Source organism: Solanum tuberosum, unplaced genomic scaffold (assembly GCF_000226075.1).
Source record: "Solanum tuberosum cultivar DM 1-3 516 R44 unplaced genomic scaffold, SolTub_3.0 scf00034, whole genome shotgun sequence".
Lineage (NCBI taxonomy): Eukaryota > Viridiplantae > Streptophyta > Magnoliopsida > Solanales > Solanaceae > Solanum > Solanum tuberosum.
The window spans coordinates 1,925,506-1,939,273 of record NW_006238962.1 but is presented as its reverse complement, the minus strand read 5'-3'; the positions used below and the strand labels follow the sequence as shown (position 1 = coordinate 1,939,273).

The 13,768-nt window shown below is 36.0% G+C and overlaps 2 protein-coding genes across 2 annotated transcripts; both read right to left on the bottom strand.

Annotated features, from left to right (window-relative positions):
* Positions 1-2,255: 2,255 nt before the first annotated feature.
* LOC102600313 (pollen-specific leucine-rich repeat extensin-like protein 3) lies at positions 2,256-4,514 on the bottom strand. Its single transcript, XM_006342545.2, has one exon. It carries the CDS (start codon positions 4,419-4,421, stop codon positions 2,325-2,327), a length of 2,097 nt encoding a protein of 698 aa, XP_006342607.1. The 5' UTR covers positions 4,422-4,514; the 3' UTR covers positions 2,256-2,324.
* Positions 4,515-5,696: 1,182 nt separating this feature from the next.
* Positions 5,697-13,677, bottom strand: LOC102599990 (transmembrane protein 147). The gene is made up of 7 exons (XM_006342544.2): positions 13,484-13,677; positions 10,954-11,023; positions 10,644-10,709; positions 9,455-9,569; positions 8,311-8,426; positions 7,935-8,059; positions 5,697-6,171 (listed from the first exon to the last, which is right to left on the bottom strand). Exons 1-7 carry the CDS (start codon positions 13,558-13,560, stop codon positions 6,048-6,050), a joined length of 693 nt encoding a protein of 230 aa, XP_006342606.1. The 5' UTR covers positions 13,561-13,677; the 3' UTR covers positions 5,697-6,047.
* Between the last annotated feature and the right edge of the window lie 91 nt (positions 13,678-13,768).

Genomic DNA, 13,768 nt, shown 5'->3' with positions numbered 1-13,768 from the left:
CCATGCCAGTGAAGTCAGCTAGTCATGAGTCACCAAACGAGAGTCGTGATAAAGCGGTAAGTACTTTTTTATTATCAACATGGGTTGTGGTGCACTGTGGGAGTGTTTCACCCTTAACCAGAGGTTTCGGGTTCGAGTCCTAGGTATGGAGAAAATCTTGTTGAGAGCGTCACCCCTGAATGGACCTTGCAGTGAGCGATCCGGATTTAGTCGGAGCTCCAATGTGGGTTCCGGACACTGAGTGAGGAACCAAAAAAAATACTCTTTTATTTTTAGTCAAAAGATTCGGATTCGACTTGTCTTCACGGTGTAGTGGTAAAGTTTGTGTTGTTATTTCAAATTTGAGTGGTTTTTGTGAGACATTCTAATACGAATTCAAATTTAATTGAGCTTTAATGCAATACTGAATATCGTGAAAATAAAAAAATTGACAGTCATGAGTCACCTCTTCTTTAAAAAGAAAATAAAGAAATTGAATAGTCCAACTATATTGTACGGATTTTTCTATTTTTTTGAAGAATTTGCTTAATGATTTTGAGATATATTATTTATTTGTTAAAAAGAAGTACAAGTTGGAGCTGGTTATAGCTTTAATTAAACAATTTAATTAACTAGTTTCTCTGTCAAACCATGTGGCAGACGACTTAGTAAACTAATATTGATATTAATATTATTAAAATAAAAATATGAATAAATAATTATATATGAAAGAATAAAATATAAATTCTTGTAAATGATTATGAAATAGCTAGGAAATTTGTTCGCGTTACGTGTTCATAAGGTACTGGAGATAAAGAGGAATGACTTATGCAGATAAAATATTTAAAATAAGACGAATCATTTTGTATATATTTAAAAAAATCTACTGATTTAATAAATTTGAATTGATCGAATGAATTTTCTTTATTTTTAGAGTTCGGCCATCAAAAGATATTTTTAGTTCCAGACATAGTAAAGGAGAATTTTGAATTGATAAATTTTCTAGAAAGAAACTATTAGACTAATTCAGGAGACTAATATAGATAATTTTTCTTGGTCTTCACTTTATTTGATGCTAGGTAGCTTCTTAATTCTTGCTAGGCAATTGTCAACTTGCTTAATTGTTGGAAAATCTGTCACTATATAGTAAAATTAGAATAAAATGTTGAAAAGAATTCAAGGATTATCAACGATTATGGTGGGATGTATGTATGTTATCTCTCCATTATTAATTAGAGTTAATCTATTTATTTGTATAACTTTTGGACTATGTTCCACGTGGTATGTCTAAGGCCACAATATTAAAGGGTATTTTGATATTTGATATAACTTTAGTTTAGGACCACGAAACTGAAAAGTCTTCTTTATTTTCTTAAACTCTGTGACAAGTCATACTAGATGGTTCTTTTTATATTATTAAAGGAAAAGGGTCTGAAAAATACTCCAACTTTGGCCGAAATTGTTGTTATGATACCAATCTTTATGGAGAACCTTTTACCCCCTGCACTATTTAATAGTGTATTTTAAAGGTATATATGTGCCCACGTGGACACATTACTATTTAAGATGATGCAATATTTATGATGTCCACGTAGGCACATATATACCCTTAAAATATACTATTAAATAGTACAGGGGGGTAAAAGATCTTTTCCAAAATTTGGTATCGTAACAGCAATTTCGACCAAAGTTGAAATATTTTTCAGACCCTTTTCCCCATTATTAACAATATAATCTCTTGTGTAATCGATTGAAATTAAGTGATTGTAATGTTAGAACTTAGGAGTTTGTTGTGGTCCTTATCATTAAATATATTTTATTTTGAATATGACAGAAAAGTTATTGTTCTTGTTTTAGTCAACTTATAGATATTTCATTTGTTATAAGCTTGTGATTTTCAACACATCAACAAATCGTATTGATGATCAGATAAAATAACAAAAGAAAGAATTTTGTAAATTTGTTGGTACTTTATTGTTCTAACTTCGACAAAGATGATTTGTTTAGATGCTAAATCTATTTCACCTTAAATTTTAAAGTAGTAGATTCGAGTCAGGAGGAAAAAAACAAGAATCATTCTTAAATCCTTGCGCAAACAGGTGAGTGTGTTTGACGTTTTGCTATTGAAACAAGACAAAGTTAAAATAAAAAAACATACTCCTACAACAATTTCATATACAAATTCTTTTCCAAGATTATATTGTATCAGTTTAAAGAAAGAAAAACATCACCATATATTAGATAATAATCTTACATTAAGAAAAATGATTATGTAATTCTGCATGTACTAAATATTATACGTACTAAAAAGGTGGAAACGAGACGAAGCTTCATTCATTGCTTAATTAATATCCTTGGAAGATTGGTGGCGGTGGCGATGCGTAAATTGAACCAATATTTGGTGGAAGGACAACATGTTCGAAAGGTGGTGGTGGTGAGTGTACCGGAGGTGGAGGAGAGTGGACAGGTGGTGGTGGGGAAGAAACAGGAGGAGGAGAGTGGACGGGTGGTGGTGGAGGAGGAGAGTGAACGGGTGGTGGTGGAGGGGAGTAGACAGGTGGTGGTGGAGAGGAAACAGGTGGAGGAGGAGAGTGGACGGGTGGTGGTGGAGGGGAATGGACAGGTGGCGGTGGAGAGGAAATAGGTGGAGGTGGAGAGTGGACAGGTGGTGGTGGAGAATGTACTGGAGGTGGCGGTGGAGATTGGATAGGTGGTGGTGGAGAGGAAACATGTGGAGAAGGAGAGTGGACAGGTGGTGGTGGAGAATGTACTAGAGGTGGCGGTGGAGATTGGACATGAGGTGGTGGTGGAGAGGAAACAGGAGGAGAATGGACATGTGGTGGTGGAGCATGTACTATAGGTAGTGGAGGGGAGTTGATATGTAGTGGCGGTGGAGATTGGACAAGAGGTGGTGGTGGAGAGGACACGGGAGGAGAATGGACACGTGGTGGTGGAGAATGTACTATAGGTGGTGGAGGGGAGTTGACAGGTAGTGATGGAGGGGAGTGGACGGGTAGTGGTGGAGAGGAAACAGGAGGAGAATGGACACGTGGTGGTGGAGAATGTACTAGAGGTGGTGGAGGGGAGTGAACAGGTGGTGGTGGAGAATGTACTAGAGGGGGCGATGAAACGACTTGTGTTGGTGGAGGAGAAGCCTTCTTTGGGGTGGGTGGTGACTTAGGGGTAGGTCGAGGTTTTGGTGCTGGTGTTGGTGTTGGTTTTGGTGGCACTTCATTTTTCTTACTAGGAGGAGATTTTGTTAAAGGCCCTCCACATTTAGCCTTACTACAATCAATAGGCTTACTCACAATAGGTTGACATTCTTTTTGAGACTTTTGTTTTGCTCTACCAGGCAAACAATTGTTCCTATCATCAAAACTCATATCTTTCCTTGTTCGCGCTTCACAACCTTTAGCCTCTCCATTAAAGTAATTAAACGAAAACACAAACTTCTTCAAACTCAACGATGAACATAGATTCTCCGGAACAAACCCAGTTAAGGTATTATGTGAAATATCCAATTCCTCAACATGTGAAAGACCATCAAGTGTCTTTGGCAATATCCCAGAAAGCAAATTCCCAGCAGCATTAAACATTGTTACATTCTTTAACAACCCGACTTCAACAGGCAAACATCCACCAAGATCATTGTTCATAAACACAATCTCATCCAAATTCAACATCTTCCCAATGCTACTGGGAATACAACCATGAAACTTGTTATTAGCAAACACAATCACAGAAGCTGAAGAGTTACCAAGAGTCTCAGGGATGGTAGACACGAATCGATTATCATTCAAGAACAAAGCATCAAGATCTTTGTCAAACAACTGTGAAGGCAACTCTCCCTCAAAGTTGTTAAACCTTAAATCCAAGTACTTAAGACTAGACATGTTCAAAACAACCTTAGGGAAAGGGCCAACAAGACGATTATTACTAACATCAAACTCATGCATCAACGTAAGCTTCGAAAAACTCTCAGGAACAATTCCACAAAATCTATTGGAGTTTAAGTGAAACAAAGCTACATCTGTCAATAATCCTAATTCTACAGGAAAATAACCTGCTATATCTGCATGATTCAGATCAATCCCAGCAACAACAGTGACATTAGGATCATCTAAAGCAGGCGAACAGAACACGCCTTTATAGTTACAAACATCTGGACCTTTCCAATTGCTAGTGAATTCAGAAGGGTCAGAATATATAGCTTCTTTCCATGCCTTTAACGCAATATAAGCACGTCTAAGCCTAGAATTAGGAAATGTGTATTCTACATTCACCTCGAATTCATATTTATCGGGTAAATTACCATTTTCAAGAAGTGTTGAGAGTTGTCGTCGTGCAAGCAATGATGCTTCATGATCAGAGAGTGCACAAGAGAAAGAAAACAGAACAGCAGAGATCAGCAACAAACTGAAAAAACATCGATACACCTGCATTTTTCAAAGGGAATTTTCGACTAACAAGCTGCCTCGGAAGAACCAACCCCCAAGGCTGCCCCTAAGGAAGATGATATACAAAAGAACTATATATTAAACACAATAACAATTATTCAAGATAAGAAATGTTCATCATATAAGAAATGAAGATTGATTTTTTCACTTTTTTTGTGGGAGATATAGTTGTTGTATGAGGTCAAATTATGTCAATGCAGTGTATGAATTGAGTCATTAGGCCAATGGTGATGAATCATACAATAAATTTCACCACAGAATAATAGAGGAAATAAAGGTAAACCTTAAATTGCTCTAAGTCATTGGTTTAACATTGCTCACAAAATAAACAACAAACAAAATGAATGGATCATTTTACAAACAAGTAGGGAGATTTACTTTGGCTTAACATGATTTTCTTGGGCTATTGTTTAATTGTAATAAATTTATAAATCTCATACTCCCCCGTCCCATTTTATATGAGTTAGTTTGACTTGACATGGAGTTTAAGAAAGAAGAGAAAACTTTTAAAATTTGTGGTCTAAAATAAGTGATACATATTTGTGTGGCTATAAATCATTTCGTTAAGGGTAAAATGGGTATTTTAACAATAAATTGTTACTTGATATAGTCGTATAGAAATGTGTCATCCTTTTTGGGACTGACTAAAACGGAAATTAAGCCATATAAACTGGGACAAAGGGATATATATTTTTATAGATATATGTATGTATGGGACATCAATGTTTTAAAAGGTGGAAGACCAACAAAGATTGTGGTAGAGTGGTAAGTACTCATTCATCCTTAACCAAGAGATCTCGTGTCCGAGTCCCTTAGGATAAGGAGTCGCCTTTGTTAGGGAGCGCTTTACCCCCAATGTGGGACTTCCCAGCACGAATCCAAATTTAGTCGGGCTCCAATTTGGGTACCGAACACCGGGTGGAAAACCAAAGAAAAAGAAAAAGTGGAGGCGTTTCACATAGGTCTTGACGAGGCGTAAGGCCCATGAATATTTAAATTACTCGTAATATTATTAACTTTTAAAGAGGATTTACAAGGCTAATTACACACGATTACATAAGAACCATGGGGCGAGTTCCGTGTGTAGGGCGTGGGTGCATTCTAGGCATATGTCCGGGCGCCTAGGGCATAAGCTTCGTGGCCTCACCCGGGAGAGAACCCCAATTCTGCCCTTTTAAAACACTGAAACATAATCCCATGGAATTTGTGCCAATCAAATGCATCTAGGCTGTAACTATCCATGCCACAAAAAACTACATATTGCGGAAAATGAATCAATAACTCTATCAATACAAAGCACTTTTGTGCAGGAACACTCCCGGATCATTGGTGGAACTCAGAAATGTAATAAATATTCAGACATGTAAATGCCAAATGATTCATCAATATATTCTAATCTTTCATAAACCAATACATGACAAAATTGCTAACCAATGAAATCCCTCCACGTCAAATTTGTTCATAAGATATTTTAAGGTTACGAAGCCTGACTTGCAGAGTGAATGGTAAAGGAGGACATGAAAAGCTTTAGTCCAAATACCGGATAGAACATACTCATCGTTGAAGAACCTTACGCCAACTTCCATGAGGAAAAGCCAATGAGTAATCAACTCAGTTAGACGGTCTCTGGCATGCAACAAACAACTGCCAACTGATAAAAGCAATTAGCAATGAGCTGAAAAGCTCAAAGCCAACTACTTTTGGAAGGTGCCACCCCAAGCCTCGCCTCAGATAACTGCAAACACCACAGCAGTAGCTTAGCAAGTCTGTTTTTAGAATCAGACATGAAAAAGACACTAAAACACAAGCAATTATTTTCTTCAAAGAGAAGTTAGTGCTCCAAGATCAGGTTCTCAGGTTACAAATTCATGTCAAATTAAAACTAGACAAATAATTGCTAACTTAGCAATGCAAACTGACCCCATGTCCAACCCATTTTATGTTTTTTTTTTTTTAGTGACTGAGAAACCCGTATGCAGCCAACCCTTTGGGCCAACCGCAACCTTTGAAACTCGGGGCTGATGGGTCCACCCTTCTACCCTTCTCCACTTAACTATTGGAATTGGTTTTCTTTGACACATGGCTCAAACTTGGGACCTAAGACACAAGTCCCTCAACCTTTGCCAACGAAGCTAACCCTGGGGGGCTTTATGTCATTTAGTTTCTTTTTTAGTTTCTCGAGCATAAAAAAATGTTTATCCACAAATATCTTGGGCAATTTCTGATGTTTTAAAATTAAAATTGCCATAATTTTGCAATTTATGTGCAAAGGGCCACAGGGTGAAAGGAATGTCCAAAGTGGGGGCAACTAAATGTGATGGTGGTCCATTTGGATTGTTAGACAGGAGGATCAATTAAATGGGACGAAAAAGAGTGATACAATTTAGTATATGATATAAAAATTGAAAAATATGCCACTGGAGCACTTACTAGATACTGGAGAGTATTAAAAAGTTTATACGGTTCGAAAAGACAACATGAAAATTCCTAAACTAGAGTTGGTTTCTATTATAAAAGACAGAGACAACTAATGTAGATCTAAATGGACTTCCTTTTAATTTGGTCTTTGCAGAATGCATTTTGATAATTATTATCCTCCTTATTCCCAGCCTAAGCTGCTCGGATTCGGGTGCGAGTGTTTGATACGGGTGCGGATCTAGAGATCAGATCCTTCATGATCCAAATTCTAAGATTCGGGGTTACGGATCCAGGTTTGGATACAGGTGTGGGAATTCGGCTAAAAACAATCTATGTTGGTCGGACTCTTCAAAAATGTCAACTGGTGCGTGTCAGATTCTCCAAAAGTAGTGTATTTTTGGAGAATCCGACACGGGTGGGGCATCGAAAGTGAAGAGTACGTGCAACTTAGAAAACAATTCAAATATCTAAAATTAGAGTTATAAAAATGTCTAAATCGTGAGAGACATTATATGGAAAACTTACAAGATATTCTAAGGAGAAAATATTGATTAGGAGGAGAATCCTGAAGATAAAAGGAAAAGGACCGACACATAAATTGCTATATACAAGGTATTCCATTTTCTTCAATTTCACTTTAGCTTTAGTTTTTATCAGTCTCGAATTTCTCCACCGCTTTTGGTCAAAGTGCCCAAAATTGGTTGACCAGATCTGGTATGGATCCCACACCTACGTCGTGTCAACATGGGTGGCACCAAAAGTGAAGAGTCCGAGCAACTTAGTGTCCGGCCATATCCACTATCATTGTACACAATTTTTCTAGTTCTAAAGCATCTTCTCGGGGCAGTAGAAGGATTTACTATTACAATCCAAAAGTTTCACTGCTTCATTCATGTGAAACAGCTACTTATTTTTTCAAAATTTTTAGAGAGATCTATCTGGGTCACCCCTTAGAACCGACTACACCATTTCAAACTTGGGGATAATGGGCCCACCCCTCTACTCTTCTACACTCAGTGAAGCAGCTAATTGATATTTGCATTCATTCTGGATTAATTTACTATAATAAGAAAAACAGACCTGGTTATGGTTGGCATTGTTGCCACAATCCCAGCACATGCATATATGATAGGTATCAAAGTCTTGGGTTTGTTTTTCCGTAGCCACATAAGAGAACCCAATGCTGCTAGTGATATACTGAAAACCTGAAGAAAGAATAAGACCAAATGTTGAAGTAAAAAAGAATAACTAATAGGAAAGACATGATAGACTTCATCTCAACTCCATGCTGCATAGTAATACATTATACTAAATAACGAAGGTGATGTTCTCTCTTCCCTCTTCCTTCTTTTCTTTTGGGTGTGGGAGATGGGATTTACAGGGTCGGGTATTTTGAGGGGTAGGAGGTGCTACACTGCAAAGGCAAATAAATTGACCACGAAGAATAAAATTCTACCAAATTTGCATTTGCTTCTAGGCCTTGCAAGATGTAGTCCCAGGTGAACTCCAATCCTCTAGCACCAAACCAAAGAGGTACCAGTCTATGCAGAACAGAATCAGCAAAAGCCCACCCTGTGAACACAAAAACAATGACGTTAGAAGCCAGAAAGTTGCAGCATTTCCAAAGGAAAATATTCTTTCTTTTTCTTTTTGATATGTACATCTGTTTCAATTGCTACTCCTTGATTTAACTTCACAAAAAAATTCTAAAGGGTCACAATGTTGGTAGATCTAAGTCTCTCATCTAGTATTTCATTTTTATCAGAATCAGTGTACCACAATAAGATCACCATGATGGAACTAAATATTATGTCCAACAAACGAGAAAATACTATTGCCATGTGTCCGCTTCTTAAGCTGCAAATACTGCCATTGGAACTCTCATTCTCAATCATACGACTCCTTTGACCACTTACACCTGCACCTTTAATAATATTTGAAATGAGGCAATATGACTTTACCTATTCAAGTTTGTGCTTTAATAAACTTTCACAAGAAGAAATGCTGTCAATGAGAAAGACACTAATCCAATTTTATTAAGTCGGATATATTTGCTAGCAACTCAGTTCAGATTCACAATCCACAACTTTGCTAAACAATCATGACATGGTTTTCTGTCTCACTGGCAAAACATGTAGGAAAGCTGTTAGGTGGGCATTGTTAATCCTAACAATGGTACAAGACAAGATACTCATTTTCCCATGGTCTCAGGTTAAACAACTCATGTCTTGGAAGTTGGAACAAAGTATAGTTCATGATTTAGGTAGTCATACCAACCATAACTTAATAACATACTATCTTCTCATGTAGCTAAAAGCTTCAAGCACGCAAACAGTTATAGAAGAAGTTAGCACAGTTAAGGTGTTACTTCAGGCGATGATACCTCATTATCTGCCTTCCATTTTATAAATACTCTTTTACCTTATCCAGTGAACCAATTAAAACAGGTATTCGCCAAATTATGTAGGCCAGCATTTTGAAACAACTAATTCTCAATTGCTGGATTTCCAACTGACTTGTCATGCTAAATAGGTTTACTCACCCAGTAATCAAAATTTGACCAAGGCATGTTATTTCAGGAAGAAATAAATCATACTCACCTAGTCCAACAGCTTGAAACTTATGATTCTGCGAAATATTTCTGTGGGTTAACTGTGTCAATGCAAAATATAGGCCTGCAACTTCGATAAAGCCAAATAAAGCCTTCAACAATTCCTATAAAAAGGGAAGGAGCAGTTTATGATCAGCGCAAATTTTTCTCTTAATAATATACTAACGCAAAACCATATTAAATTGCAAAAAAGTTTGAACTTTTTTTTCTAGACATCAAGAAATTACACCAAAGATCAACCTCCATTGAAAAGTTATTAGTGTATGGACCACATGAAGAGAACACACATTGACCATTTGATTCATCATTGAGCCGAGTTTTTGTAAAAATGGTACAATGTAAACATTGTCCTCTCATTAGTTTCAACTGAATCAGCCTTAATGCTTTGAGTTCCTGTTTGTTTTGGTTTATCATTGTGATCAGCACGGATTCAATTCCTAGGCAAAGAAACCAAAAGAGACATTCCTCCTTTCATGCTGTTGCAATGAAAGAGAATTGGAATGGGCAACTTTGTGGGCTCCGGTTCAGTGTTTCTCACCAAGTCCAATTTCCCATGTCATCCAACTCTGACGGTTTTTCAAGTGATTGCTCGAATAGATCTGGTCTTTGAAGGAATAAAAAAAAAAAAAGAGAGACTAGTAGAGCCTAGATGGATAAAATCAAATGGTTGGGAAAAGGGATGGTTTAAGAAAAAGAAGATTCAAAAGTACTTCAAGCTCAGTCTATATACAGCAAACCTACACTTCAACAAGCCTTGAAATATGTGTCGTCTACAGACAGTTAAATTCAATTATGTTTAGACGAGAGCAGTTTTCAAAAAAAAAATTGCGTCTAGACGAAAGCAGACGTTTATAAGCTGCAGGCTCTCATTCTAACAGTAAACTTTCACCTTGCTATGTCACCAGTATGATTTTAAGGAAAACGGAAGGAAAAAAGAATAGGGTTCTGGGGTGTGATAAAGGCCAGCAATCCTACTTTATTGAAGCTAAGGCTAATATAGATAAAACATCAAATATAGAAATTGATCCTTGACAAACACTACCAATTTCCAAAAAAAAAATCGTCCTTGACAGCAAGACAACAGCTAAACTGCCAAAAAATAAGATGATAGTGACCATGATGGTCATAGATGGTCACTATGATAAAGGAAACATATTAAGTGAGGGATAATGAAATACCTGATATGGATCAAAATTGTCGCTTTCACTTTCAGATACATTAAGAAATGTTGCTAGACAAACTAGCTGAAAAGGAAAAGAATCTAAATGAGCTCGATGGGATATATTAAGGAATAAAACAAACAAAAGTAACGTCCAGGAAATTAAGTTTATATTCTTAGGCATTTTTTCTGGTTAAATTGGTACACGGAGGTAAAACTTAATTCATCTCTCAGCTATTTTTTCTTCATATTGTTATTGGGAAGAGCTAATTCCATTAAGTAAAAATAGTATGAATTAATGGTCATGGACTAATGGCATAATCAGTTACCTTAACTAGTGCGGTAAAAAGGTAAACAACCGCAGCTTTTATTGAAGTCCACAGCGTGTCATACTCAGACCTGCATAAAAACATCATAGTTTCAACTTCTGTTCAAATTTCCTTTACAAAAAAAGAAAACTTCTGTTAAAAATACGGTATTGGTTTATAGAGGCCTCCCTTCCATGTCATGGAATGTGTCACAAATGATAAGGTTGACTTGATTCTAAAATCATAGATTAAAGAGAAAAAAGAACATACTAGAACGACTCACTCAAGAAGGACGGACAATTATATCATACATAACAACAGTCCAATTTGACTAACTTTTGAATGCATAACAAGAAAACGATGAGGAAACATAATATTATCAAGTATCAGTTTCAGATATTGAGGTCTAAACAAGATAAAATAGGGAAGAAGATTAAACAAGCCTAGCAGCATAAGTATATTTGTAGATCTATGTTTGCTTGGACTCTCCAAAAATGTTGCCGCGCCCGTGTTGGATTCTCCAAAAATGCACTACTTTTGGAGAATCCCACACGCACCTGTCAACATTTCTAAAGAATCCGAGTAACATAGATGTGTGGGTGTGTGTGTGTGTGTGTGTATATATATATATATGCTTGACCAAACATTAATCAGATAAACCGATAGCTACAGCCACCTGCTTGAAACTATTAGAACAAAATAAAGCTGATCCACTACAATATCATTCATAACAGACTCTCCTGTGCTGAAATAGAAAAGGATTGCCTAAATATTTTGAGGAGAGACTGGAATTCTACACCTGCTGCAATATGATGGAGCATTTGGAAGGAGAGAAATAGAAGATGCTTCGATGGACAGAGGAACTAAATCAGGAAAATCAAGTCTAACTGTATTCTTTTGGTCACTTTTTGGTGTAAAATGGATTTAGTTGAAGATGCAGATACACTGTTACAAATCATAGAATCTTTAGTGTAGATAGCCAGGGTTGACTTTTTCTGATATATTTACTGTACTTTCTTAGTGCTAGATTTGTTATCAATACTACTTGCCTTTTCAAAAAAAAAATATCATTCATAACAGGCAAAATCATAGTATCGAAAAACCTTACCTAGATTATGCACTTAACAAATAAATGCATCATTTTTTGCACAAACTTTTGCTACTTACACATGATAAAAAATAGAGGTGGATCTGGATTTAAAAGTTATGGGTTCCTGACATCTAAAATTATGATAAGTGCCCCAAAGGGATTTGAACCCTCGATAAGGAGGGCAGCAAAGCATAAGTGGGTTCCAATTCTACCACTGGACCAAGAGGCTAATTTGTTAACGGGTTGCCAACACAAATTGCTTATATGTTCAATAAACTTTTCAATAAAAATACTGAATTTCTGAATCTACGTAAAAATTTACTGGGTTCCAAGGAACCCCCACCCAAAGCCCTGCATCCTACCCTGATAAAAAAAATACACTTGAAACTTCAGATATCATGATTAAACACCTAAGAATTGATAACAATGGCTCATGATTAAAGGAAAAGAATGAATTTTAAGCCATAACCAATAACAATGTTTTAATCATAACCTATAATGATAACATCTTTTTTTCTTATGACAATAAAGATAACATCTTTTGAATAATTTGACTAATACTACCAATCAAAAACTCTTCTCACTGTTTAACATTAACTCCTAGAACTAAAAGATACTCCCTCCGTTTTCAAAAAGAATGTCTTTTTTTCTCTTTTTGGCAACTCTTCAATTGTAACTCTCCACATGACATATTCAAGACCACACGATTAAAGGACATTTTGATACATTCTACGTATCAATTAGTTTAATACCACAAGATTCAAAAACCTACTTTACTTTCTTAAATTCCGCACCAAGTCCAAACCAGACAAACAAATCGAAACAGAGGAAGTACAAAAAACTCAATGCATACCCAGTAACCAGAAAATCAAATAAGAGTCAACACAGATCATTAAATTGCCAATTAACACTAAACACGAGACTAAAAATACATTAAAACTTCAGATATCATGATAAAACACTTAAGAATCAATAACAGCTGCTCACAATTAATTTTAAGTCATAACCAATAACAATGTTTAATCATAACCTATAAAAGATAACATCTTTTGAATAATTTGACTAATACTTAAACATTAACTCCTATAATTAAAAAATACTAAATTCAATGCACCAGTAAATCATATAAGAGTTCATTAAATTGCCTATAAACACAAAACATGAGACCCCAAACAAAAATCACTCAATCAAAAACATAGGAATTGAAAACAAAACCCAAATTTCATATAAAGAGATCAAAATCGATTCTTGAAAAAAATCAAATTAACTCGTAGAAGCAAAATAATACTAAATCCAGTGCATACCCAGAAGCCAGAAAACCATATAAAAGTTAATACAGGTCAATAAATTGCTTAACATGAAACCCCAAAATAAAAAACATGGGAATTGACAACAAAAAAAAGCCCAAATTGCATATAAAAAGATCCATGAAAAAACTAAGTTTTTAGCAAAAAAACGTACAAAGGAGTTGCTGAGTAATAGACAGCATGAGGTCCGAATGTAAGGATTGCACAGTTGAAGAAGTGGAAAACCGTCATCTTCTTCTTCTTCCTTCTTTGGATCAGTAGAGGAGATCTCAAGGCAAAGTTGTGCTACTTTTTTTTGTGTGTTTTTGTCTTTCAGGTGGAATTTTTTGCTTAATTTGGGCTTTTTCATTCACTTTTTTTGGGCCAATGTTTGGTTGATTTGGTTAGGTGGGCTTTTAAATTTAGATTTTGAAAGAAAAAAGGGGGAGGTTGGTAGGGG

Bases quoted from the DNA above. Each gene is read 5' to 3' on its own strand.
- LOC102599990 (XM_006342544.2), bottom strand. From the start codon at position 13,560: ATGACGGTTTTCCACTTCTTCAACTGTGCAATCCTTACATTCGGACCT. The intron at 8,427-9,454 runs GTGAGTATGATT...TTGTGTTCACAG, and splicing joins GTTTCAAGCTGTTGGACTAG to GGTGGGCTTTTGCTGATTCT. The intron at 6,172-7,934 runs GTCTGTTTTTCT...TGGTGTTTGCAG, and splicing joins ACAATGCCAACCATAACCAG to TTATCTGAGGCGAGGCTTGG.
- LOC102600313 (XM_006342545.2), bottom strand. From the start codon at position 4,421: ATGCAGGTGTATCGATGTTTTTTCAGTTTGTTGCTGATCTCTGCTGTT.